General features: G+C 41.0%; 1 protein-coding gene across 1 annotated transcript; it reads left to right on the top strand.

The window, feature by feature from the left end:
• Window positions 1-4,609: 4,609 nt before the first annotated feature.
• On the top strand, window positions 4,610-5,317 carry LOC128735946 (uncharacterized). Its single transcript, XM_053830428.1, has one exon. It carries the CDS (start codon window positions 4,610-4,612, stop codon window positions 5,315-5,317), a length of 708 nt encoding a protein of 235 aa, XP_053686403.1.
• The last annotated feature ends 7,341 nt before the right edge of the window (window positions 5,318-12,658 follow it).

Here is a 12,658-nt window from a genome sequence, read left to right as displayed (position 1 = left end):
TTTCGAGTTTTTCTAGTATAAACACCATGTTTTCGATTCATATTATAAAATATATAATTATAACGTTAGACAACAAAATGTCGAAAATGACCAAATGTAACATGGGACAGTTATGCTTCCATCGGTAGAGATCTAATCAAGCAAATTGAACAAAAATCATCATGTGAGGGTTTTTGGAGGCAGAATTTTTCTATGGCGAATTAGGACCCCTCCCCATTCTAAGAGAGAGGGCTCCCATACAAAAGAAATACAAATTTCCTCATGAATCGAGAACTAATCAAGCAAATGAAACCAAATTTGGCATGTGAGGGTTTTACGAGGCAGGATTTTTTCTATGGTGAATTAGGTCCCCTCATTTAGGAGGGGGGCTCCTATACAGATGAATCATAAATTTCTGTATAACTCGTGAACTAATTAAGCAAATGGAACCAGATTTGGCATGTGATGGTTTTACGAGGCAGGATTTTTTTGGTGAATTGAGACCCCCTATGCAATTCTTAAGGCGGCGGTTCACTATACGATACTTATACGGAATATATAATACTTCGGCGGAACTATACTTAGGTCAGGAGAAGCGTCTTCATTTATCACATCAAAGATTAATTGATTGGTATTATTTAGAGTAAGCGCTAACCTTCCGGATATATCCGGTTAGTACGCTCTCTAATCAATGCAGTTATAAGACTGAAGTTTATTGAGTAAAACCGGTTAATATTTTTTGAAACGATGGTTCTACAATTGATGAAGGGAATGTAATGAAGAAGGATTTTTTTGAATGGAGGGGAAAAAGTATAAAGGTGAGAGGAGGGGTTTTTTTGTATGGGCTTATCACTCTGACCACAACATTATTGATTACATTACATCAGGGGGGTTATTGCTAGCTACGCGTAAAAAGTTGCCTCTCGGATTTTTCGTCAACATTTAACGTAGAAAATTAGATATGAGACCCGTTATACGGTTTGATATGTAGTTCTAAAAAAGGAGGTTGAAGGAAACAAACGGTCTGGTATTCTAACAGTACTTCAACTATGTTTTCGGAGAGGAGAACGGCAAAAATGTATCGATTATTAACTAAACCTTCTATATAAAAATGGATTTCTGTCTGTCTGTCGGGATGTTCCTTATAGAATCAAAAACTACTGAACCAATCGGCGTGAAAATTTGCATGTAGAGGTTTTTGGGGCCAGGAAAGATTTTAGTGACGGTTAGAGACCCCCCAGTAAACCATTTGGTTTGTATATCTCGATTGCAACTGAGGTATACGAAATCATATCTGAACGAAAAAGTTTTATTTCATGCCATATAAGAACATATATGTACCAAAGTGGAGGCGATATACGTGCGAAAATTTTGACAACTATTTGTAATTCTATTTTGCGTAGTTTTTATAACACGCTACTAAATACTCCTGAATATATGATTAAGATATAATCAAATATTGCAATTGTCTATACTGCTTTATAATTCACAGTCATGAATTGTATATGAGGACACGCACGACTGCAAAACAACTTAATGTTCACTTCAATTTGACATACTCTAATCATTATACAATTCCAATGTGAAATTGACATGAAAACGATTTAATGTGAACTTTCTATTACGATTTTGTCTTATCTGGGTCATTATCTGCCGGACAAAGATAGAAAACTCAATACAAAATTTAACACCATGTAAACAAACCACCAAGTGCTGTCAAAAAAGTGTGGTTAGGAGCTCCCGTGTAATGATCTATTTCGAACAAAACTAGTCAAACATCAACAGTAATAATAATGATAATTATTGTGCGCGCATTCCCTTACTGGACACGACGGTTGAAACAGTCGTGTTTCTGAACGGTCGTAAAAAGGGTCGTTTTTAGCTTTTGACAGATAAAATGTCAAATTGTGTCATCATCGCTGTATCATTATTGGAATCAATCGAGCAAAGTAAATAAACCTATAGGAATTACCGTTCTATCAGAAGAAACGGAATGAAATTCAGCATGAAATGAATTTGTATTTTCAATGCCGGTTTGCCGAAATTTCATAGTGAATAAAGCGTAGTTTATCCATCAATCTCAATCGTTACAGAGTTATTAAACATTTTTAGTTTTCGGTCCTGTTTGCCCTAAAAACGCTCTAGTACAAAAACTATGCCGGCTAGCTCAATTCTCTTGCTTTCATTCGAAAGCTGAGCAAATTTTGTATTAAAATTTGCTCTTAAACCTTCTACTTTATGAAATGTAATAACTTTTCAGAAGCAAAAAGCCTAGGAATGAGTGTTTTTATCAAATTTCTTCTACAAAAGCATAATAAAGTTGATTATTTTTATCCACCAATTTAAAGCTCTAGAACCGTTTTACAATTCGTTCTTTGACGAAAAACACCTATCTCTTTTAACTTCGTCGCAATTTAATTTTAAACCTATCGTATTGGCTGTTGAATTGGTATCTGAAAACTGCGCGAATTCATACGTCACGCATGGCACACTAGATCACCGCGTGTGATGGACACGAAACGATGCGTATGGAAAACAACACCAAAACCAAATTCCCGTGTTTCTGAAGAACGTTTCTGAAAACAATTGCAGCATTAAAATGTATTCTCCGGAAGAACTTCCGGACATTCATCTTTGCTATGGCTTCGCTAATTGTGTAGCAACGGCAGCCCAGCAGGAATATGGTCGTAGATTTCCCGACCGTCGGCTACCTAATGCAACCCAGATAACACAAAATCGTAATAGAAAGTTCACATTAAATCGTTTTCATGTCAATTTCACATTGGAATTGTATAATGATTAGAGTATGTCAAATTGAAGTGAACATTAAGTTGTTTTGCAGTCGTGCGTGTCCTCATATACAATTCATGACTGTGAATTATAAAGCAGTATAGACAATTGCAATATTTGATTATATCTTAATCATATATTCAGGAGTATTTAGTTGCGTGTTATAAAAACTACGCAAAATAGAATTACAAATAGTTGTCAAAATTTTCGCACGTATATCGCCTCCACTTTGGTACATATATGTTCTTATATGGCATGAAATATAACTTTTTCGTTCAGATATGATTTCGTATATCTCAGTTGCAATCGAGATTTTGTAACTGACGGGGTCGTAACTGCCCAGCATCTACGAGACCCCCCTAAATCAAGCCTCAGGGACGGCAAACGTTCGCGACTTACTGTCAAGAAAACACTTGAAAACCTTCTGCTCAACTATTCCCGTTTATTCACGACTTCTCCCTTCGATAACTCCTACCTTTTGGCTTCGGGATTTCACCTCCGGTGGTGATGCTAACCGGGATTCCCTTGCGACGTTGGCGACGTTGGAACGGGGTTCGACGGCTAACCTCCGGCGTTCCGACTGCGGGCTCACTCAGGGCTTCTGTCAAGCGCGATGGCGACGACGCGGCGTTACTGCGATGGCGTCGATGGCAGGGACGCTCTCTCAGCTTCGGGGTTGACGATCGTGGTGGCAGCGGCGGACGTGAGGACCCAATTCGGTACAACCCAGGTCTCGTTCCGAGTCACGTTGGTACCGTCAGGTAATCGGGGTAAATACAGGGTAAGCAAAGGGGTCCTGTTGTTTGCTTTGTTATACACTCTTTCCTTTCCTCCTTCAAGTATTTCTGTCTTTCACTTCTGTCTTCCTTTAGACGGGTTTTTGTGTATTTAATCAAACAACCTTTTGTTTCACTATTTCACTGCTCTGATTAGCTTTTAACGGTTTAGCTTCAGACAAGGTACCACGATCGTCAACCCCGAAGCTGAGAGAGCGTCCCTGCCATCGACGCCATCGCAGTACGCCGCGTCGTCGCCATCGCGCTTGACAGAAGCCCTGAGTGAGCCCGCAGTCGGAACGCCGGAGGTTAGCCGTCGAACCCCGTTCCAACGTCGCCAACGTCGCAAGGGAATCCCGGTTAGCATCACCACCGGAGGTGAAATCCCGAAGCCAAAAGGTAGGAGTTATCGAAGGGAGAAGTCGTGAATAAACGGGAATAGTTGAGCAAAAGGTTTTCAAGTGTTTTCTTGACAGTAAGTCGCGAACGTTTGCCGTCCCTGAGGCTTGATTTAGGGGGGTCTCGTAGATGCTGGGCAGTTACGACCCCGTCAGTTACACTTTGGCGCCCAACGTAAATTTAGAGTCGCGATTATTGTCTCGAAAGATAACACACTTGAAGACCAGTTACCTGTCTGCAGAAGTCTCTGGGAAAACATCCAAAATTCTTGATCACGATTAACCTCTTTTACTAAAAAAATCTATCGCTGTTAATACAAAAAAGCTTTTCAGAAAAAAATTTCAGGGGCCCATGTTCGTTTGCCAACGCGGAAAATTATAACCCAACACAGATAAAGCAAATTTTACTATCAAGTCACAAGAACCTTTGAACTTACTATAACAACCTGAAAATTAAAACAATACTGCTGAAACAATTTCATTTTCGGATACTGGAAATAATACACAAAACAGAAACCAGAATTTATTGAAACATTACTTCCTAATACAAAGTACAAATATTCGGACGGTAAACTAAATAATTTTAATTCGTGTTTGATAGGTGTATCGCATTTTAATTTGTTTTTCTTATTTTTACCTTCCAATAATCAAATCCCAATCGTCGCAATGGAAATATCAATTTTACTCGCACAGTATCAGGCGATGAACGTAACGCATTTAATGGTAGATGAGTTGGAGTACGAACTGCGAATTCGCGGATTGAATGTTGTCGCATCGCGTACTCAGTTGGAAAGAGTGCTACGTAATCGTCTGAAAGAAGAAAAAGAGCAATTAGACGTCGTGTATAAATTTGTCGCAGAATCGGTAGAAAGTGAATTAAAAATATGTTACGAAATCTTGAATGAAATAAGAGGTGAATTAGAGAAGAAACGAGTGAGTAAAGCACCAGAGCAAAAGTTCAAGACCAGATTAATTCATGTGTTTTTTAGAATGGAAAGATTGAAACCCCACATCAGGGATGAGGACGATTTAAATAATCTAGCCGTGAAAGCAGGAAACTGTTTAAGATTGTTGAGTGTGTACTTCTCAGTCACATCTCATCTGCCTGCAGTAAGAGCAGCAGAGCTAGCATTAATAAACGAAAGTTTGAATCAGATGCGTAGTGGTACAGTTAGTGAAGCAGAAAGAAGAGAAGAAGAAAGAGAAGAGGAAGAAAGAGAAGAGGAAGAAAGAGAAGAGGAAGAAAGAGAAGAAGAAGTAGGAAATATAGACCGAAGTAATGAAGAGGAAGAAGAAATTATAGTTCAAGAACCTGAAGCTGAAAATTCCGATAAAGGGGAACCGGAAGGCGATGAGAGAAACGGGAATAGTTGAGCAGAAGGTTTTCAAGTGTTTTCTTGACAGTAAGTCGCGAACGTTTGTCGTCCCTGAGGCTTGATTTAGGGGGGTCTCGTAGATGCTGGGCAGTTACGACCCCGTCAGTTACTATTTACAAACCAAATGGTTTACTGGGAAGTAAGTAAATACAGATCCAGAAGTATTCGTTTTGTTAAACACAATGCTTTGAATTAAGGGACCTTTACGGTAACGCACCGTCACTTCCGTGAAGGAACACTGTTTTCAACGAGCCTTCGAGGAGAGCAACATCAGCAAGTGGCGTGAGAGATTGACCATAAAATTTTACGTATTGTGGAGAATGATCCCAAGACAAGCACAAGGCGAGGTGCGGCACAGCTCTCCGTGTCACACGGGAAGGTGTGGAGCCTGCTGAATCGGGAAAAGATGCATCCTTTCTACACGTTACAGGTTCAAGAGCTGCTGCCTTCGGATAAACCTAAGCGGCTTGAGTTTTGCAGGATTGTGCAACCAAAAGTGGAGGCGAACTCTCATTTTATGAAAAACTTACTGTGGACCGATGATAGGGTGACCATATCGATCCAACTAAAAATCAGGACATTTTTTGTCCAAACATGCCGATGAATATCTACTTACCTACTTAAGTATCTTGCCGTCCTAAGTCAACGCCTGTTGAACAACGTTCCGCCAGTCAACTCGGCTGTGGGCAACTGCTCTCCAATTCCTCGGACACCGAGTACTCTCCGCCCGATCTCCACCTGGTCTAACCACTTTGCTCGCTGCGCTCCTGCTCGTCTTCTACCTACTGGATTTGAGACAAACACCTTCTTTGCAGGGTAGTTGTCCGGCATTCTTGCAACGTGCCCTGCCCATCGTATCCGTCCAGCTTTAGCCACCTTTTGAGATACTGGGTTCGCTATAGAGCTGTGCCAGTTTATGCATCCTCCACCTCCATAATCTGTTTTCCTGTACGCCACCGAAGATCGTTCTTAGTACTCGTATTCCGAAAACTCCGAGTTGTAACTGACGGGGTCGTAACTACCCAGCACTTACCACACCTTCTGAAACAAACCTCAGGGACTGCAAACGTTCGCGACTTATTGTCAAGAAAACACCTGAAAACCTTCTGCTTAAACTGTTCCCTTTATTAACGGCTTTCCCTTGGTAACGCCTACCGTTTGACATTTAGGAGTTTTACTTCCGGCGGAGTTACTGACCGGGATCCGTTTGCGGTCAGGTCGATAACTTTTGGCACGGAGCTTGATGGTCTACTCCCGGCTTTCCGGCTACGGGCGCACTTGGGGCTGAATAAGCGCTATGGCGACGACGCGGCGTAACTGCGATGGCGTCGTTGGCAGGGACGCTCCTTCAGCTTCAAGATTGACCGATGTGAGGCGGATGTGAGGACCAAATTCGGTTGGTAACCGTCAGGTAAACGCAGGAAACTCAGGGGTCCTAAGAGCGAGATGGTTTGTTTAGCGTCGAGTTTTGGAGCGGTCATGGTCGGGAATATGCCGTAAGAATTTTCTGATAGCTATTAGCTGTTGTTTGCTTTGCAGACTTTCATTTTAGTTTTGTCTTCACTGTCCCAGTTGTGCGACTATATTTCGTTTTTCGGTACCGTACTGTTTAACTTCGGACAGGGTAATGGCTGAAGCTATCTTCTGTCCAACGATCTATGACCTTTTCGCGCTAAAACCTCCACTGTCTATCGCTTATCGTTTTCTTGACTCTTTGTCGCCACCCGCAATCCATGTTAGCTTTGCTCCATTTTCCGCCACCTGGTAGTGGGTGGGTGGAAGCCGTTGACGTATGGCTGCGTACACGTCATCGGGGAAAGCTGTTCGCAATAGAGAGTTCCAACTATTCTCTTTACAATTTATTGCGGGACATTCATAAAATATTTTGCACGCGTGACAGTCTCCTAAACCTTGGGCAGAGACTAAGCCGACGGTTACAGAGTACTCGCAGGTCATCCTCGAGCATTGTCCAAGTTTCATGCCCGTAAAACAACCGGTCTAATAAGCGTCTTGTCTATGTACGGGAACTTAGTCTGCTCGACTGCAATTGCTTATGAAGCCCATAGTAAGCACGACTTCCGCTGTTAATACGCCTCCGAATCTCACGACAAGTATCATTGTCTGTCTGCCGACCCAAGGTAGACAAATTAGTCGACTACCCAAACTCATCGTCGTCGGCCTATGAAGATTTAGATTCGATAAATCGACCATCCTAACCTTCCGCTCCTTGTGTTTAGATGTACAATTCTCACAACAATGCTAGACAAATAGGATCGTTATGATGTACCACTCCAACCATACAGATAACCAAATTAAACTCTATTGTGGAGCCAAATGCTTTCTTGTATAAATGCTATGGTGAGTTTCACTGAGCCAGCTAAACCTAACTACCGTCGAAATGGTATCGAAAATCAAATGAAAGGCCCCCAAATATCCTGGCAAGCTCCAGAAAAACATCAAATAGGAGACCAAAAACTAATAAGGCATACCATGCGGACCCGGGGTTGCTCATGCTATATCAAGAGCTTTTCTCCATTGTACTCGTCCTGGGCTATTCATTGCCAATACGCTGAGCATCTCGACACTCGCAAATCAGCTGCCATCTTGTCGAGCTACGCAGCACGTAAGACCTGTCTTTTTCTAGAGTCGCTGGTGCATTTTTGCGACATGGCTGGTCCACCGAAGCATCCCGATTTTCACCACGTGTACGATGGGAATCATATGCCTGCGCCATTCTCTGCTTTCTACTTGTACTCCGCCAAAAACAGTCCACAACGCCTTTCGTACAAATACACGCCTATCTTCCATAAGCAAGGCTGCACAAATCTTGCGGAGTGAAAAGAAAGTCCACCTTAAATGCATCCTTGAATGCACCTTAAATGCATCGCAAACCAAATATTTAGCGAGACCGCTAATAATGCTTAGCTGCATTATTAGCGGTCTCCCTAAATATTTGGTTTGCGGCGCATTGATTTTTTACCCAATCCTCTTAACCTCCGTTTTTGGACTAGCGTGGATTGTAATGAAGTAGTAATGATATCAAACTCGTCTACAAAGACAAGGAGTTGGCTACTTTTGCTGAAGTTCGTCTCATTCGTTCCGATGCTCGCTCGTCAGATCAATCACATTTCCAATAACGATGCTAAACAAACAGTCCAAAGGACAATTCGAAAGGAGACAACCGCGTTAGTTGGTCTGGATAACCGTTCTTGTGCACTGACTGCCATAGCTCTTCACGTTTAACTGCATCGTATGCTGCCTTGGAATCCACGTCAATATTAACCGTGGGCATGTTGTACTCCTGACAACTCTGGAGAAATTGTCAGAGTGAGAAAATTTGACCCGTAGTAGCACGGTCTCTCGTAAAGCTCGGCTGGTACTGCCCACGAAATTTTTTGCTATTGTAGAAAGACGCCGCAACAAAATCTGGGAACACTTTGTATTCCGTCGGTAGCCTTGAGCGCACAGTTACTGGTACTATTCAGGGTGTATCAGCATCCTGTAGGGAACGCATATTGATGATATTTGAGAAAAATCGGCCATCGTTGAGAATTAAACAGATTAGGCTCAATACCCGTTGGTCAGGTGATCCCAAGGGGGGGCTTGTGGTTAGCTTTGCTTGGAAAAAAGTGCTTTCGATCATCATGCCTCGAAAAGCTGCAAAGTTCTCGTTCGTGTCGGTGTGTAGACAATAGACGCGTTCATAACCCCAATGACGATCTTGATGCTCCATGAAGATCAACTGTCGCACGTCTCGTCTTCGGGCTTACAGCAGTTTAAACAGTTGCAAGTATGCTACATTTACGAAACTGAGAATGTAAAATCAGGCATCGAAGATAAGATAACCTAAGTTTCTAGAGGAACTGACAAAGCAAGACTTTAAAAACATTTGTACTTAAATTTATTTAGTAAAGCAGGATTTCATTTTATAAATCAGGATTTTCCGCTGTAAACCAGGACACCAGGATAACGGTCGTGAAAACAGGACATGTCCTGGTAAATCAGGACGTGTGGTCACCCTAACCGATGAGAGTATATTCATACGCGCTAGGTTCTTCAATACGCATAACGATCATACGTGGGCTATTGAGAACCCAAGGATGGTGAAGGAAACGAGACTACAGCGCAAGTTATCCGTCAATGTGTGGGCCGGTATAGTTGATCGAATTATCATCGGCCCATACAGGGATGATTCCTCCTCAGAGAAAAATTCAAACTGTGCTCAGTCTGAAACGCGATTTATTCTTCTCCGTTTCATTTTGACTTTTCTCTTTCTTGCTAAACGCGGCTGTATCAGCAACCGCACACTGCGCAGTCATTGAGGAGCAACAGAATGTTAATACACTTTGAATACGTTGATGCGCTGCGCTGACGTATGACAACTACGGGTTGTTTTAACATGGGTAGTGCGTTGAGAAAAAACGACGATTGTAAATAGCGGTCATTGCCATCAGAAAAAACCCGATTTAATCCACCTAGTGGTGAAAGGAACCTTTGTTATACGGTCTTACTTGCTATTTGAGATAGAAATCGACACGTCTTTGGAAAATAATTCATTTATTGGTTGTAGTTGCGTAGTGCGTTGGTTTACATAATATTTTTGAAAATTGAATAAGTTTACAAAATTTGAACAAAATAGGAACACTTTTAAATTTTGATGAAAAAAGGATCATGAAATTGCTGAGTAAGGATAAGTAAGTTGTTATTAATCTGAGTAAGTGCAAATAAAAGTAAGTTGTAAGAGGAAATCTTATCCTTTAGCATATACATTGTCTAGTGAAGGTCTAGTTTATAGATTTTTGAACTATGCATAGTTTCCTGTAATGCCATTCTATTTGAATCACATCAATAGAGTTTTCTTGAATAATTTTCATCAATTTTTATTAACTCACGCTGTTGTATTTTATACAACACGTGTAGGTTTTTCAACGCCATATTGTTATAAAGTTACAAATCGTTGTTTAACTAACGTATATTCTTCAACAAACTTATTGTGAGCAAAATATCATAATTATTCAATGCATTAATAATTTAAATTGCTGGCAAAATTTATGCAGCAAAACTATCAGCAAATGTAAAATGTTTAAAATGTATCCGTCGGCTGATAGTCGAGTAATTCGGAGTCAAAATTAGGGTATTCTTTATAATCAAAGTTCTACAGTTCCTAAACAAGCAAACCTACAGGTATACTATTTTCAGAAAAGTTGTGTATTTTTACTATTTGTACAATTTTGTAGTACATGAAAAAGTCATGCAACAATTACAAAAAGAGCAATGATAGAAAAACTGATTTTACAAATTCATACACAATAAATAAGATTTTTCTATCTTCGCTGCAGAGATAGAAGGTTACTGTCTTTAGCAAAATTTCCTGTAATAATATGCTCTATAACTTTGCAGAACACATCAATGTGTTATATTGACACTGAAGAAAAATATTTTTTTTATTTCACTTTTAGGGGGTTTAATAAAAATTTAAATTCCACCAGACGATAGAGCTTCCAATTTCAAGGAACTCTTCCAAAGGTTCGATCAACCTAAAACCAAGTTTTTCCAGTCAAAACTCTAGTGCACACGTTTTCTTTGGTTTGGGGCTATTGTGCGCGCGAGTAACTGTGTTACAAAAGTTGGCGCGAGTGTTCGACGGTTAATATATTTTAATCGGTAAAACCAATTCTTATGAAATTTTGCATATATATTCGTAGTCTCAAAACCTCTCGTTTGATATTAAAATAATTGAAATTAGGTAAATTATCTTGGTTAAAATCATTATAAATCATTGTAAATTTTGGTGTGGTGTATACGGTTGCTCATAACTTTCAAATTAAAAGGCCAATCAAAAAACCATTCAGTAGTGTTCTATTAGGAGATATTATCTTTCAAATGAGACTAATAGCAAATAAATCGGTTTGGCCATCTCTAAGAAACAGGCTATAATTATTACCTTGTCAAAACAGGTTTTTTAAGCATAACTTTTAAACTGCTTGTTTGTCTTCAATTAAAAATTCCTGAACAATTTAGCTTTAATAAGGGCTTTCATTTGTTACTAAGATCGTTGAAATCGGTCATGTAGTTTTGAAGAAACCCGTGTCACGTATTTTTCACATTTTTGCTTATAACTCTTAAACGAAACGTCGTGTCACGAACCAACTCAATAGTGATCTACTAGACAATAACACCTTTCAAACAAAAGTAATAGCGAACCATTCGGTTCAGCCATCTCTGAGAAACAGGCGATAGAAAAAATCATTACATACACACACACACACACACACACACACACACACACACACACACACGCGCACACACACACACACGCGCACACACACACACACACACACGCGCACACACACACACACACGCGCACACACACACGCGCACACACACACACACACGCGCACACACACACACACGCGCACACACACACACACGCGCACACACACACACACGCGCACACACACACACACGCGCACACACACACACACACGCGCACACACACACACACGCGCACACACACACACGCTCACACACACACACGCGCACACACACACACGCGCACACACACACACGCACACACACACACACACACACACACACACACACACACACACACACACACACACACACACACACACACACACACACACACACACACACACACACACACACACACACACACACACACACACACACACACACACACACACACACACACACACACACACACACACACACACACACACACACACACACACACACACACACACACACACACACACACACACACACACACACACACACACACACACACACACACACACACACACACACACACACACACACACACAGACATTGGTCAAATCGTCGAACCCTATCGATTGGTATATGTGACTTGGCCCTCCGGGCCTCGGATCAATTTCGTGTTTTTCGACCAATTTTTAAACCTTTGTTATAGTATAACAAAGGTAAAAATATTAATCCATTAATGCAGTTGAATCATGATTCTTACATTTAGTATATTCAGTTGAGTTTGGCTGCCCGTGAACGCAACTGCATCATATGCTTCATGTCACAATGGCAACAGTGCGAAAAATGTTATTTAGATATGGCAACATTGGAATTTCCATGCACTTGCTTCTTGACGCGCACCTTCAGGAAAGTCCCATGATAAACAAAGGTAATTCTCCGCTAAGATTCAAAATTTAACGACTTGATTGCCTTGACGCCTCTGAGTCTATAGTTTCTGTACGCGCACCGGTTTTTTCGTTTTCACGCTTACTGCGGTAGCTACCGAGAGGACCTAGAGCGAAACCGAAAGTTTCTCATTTAAAGAGCGCAG

This window comes from Sabethes cyaneus, chromosome 2 (genome assembly GCF_943734655.1).
Source record: "Sabethes cyaneus chromosome 2, idSabCyanKW18_F2, whole genome shotgun sequence".
NCBI classification, from domain to species: domain Eukaryota; kingdom Metazoa; phylum Arthropoda; class Insecta; order Diptera; family Culicidae; genus Sabethes; species Sabethes cyaneus.
Note: the sequence above shows the minus strand (reverse complement) of the source record. Positions and strands in the feature narration are given on the sequence as shown.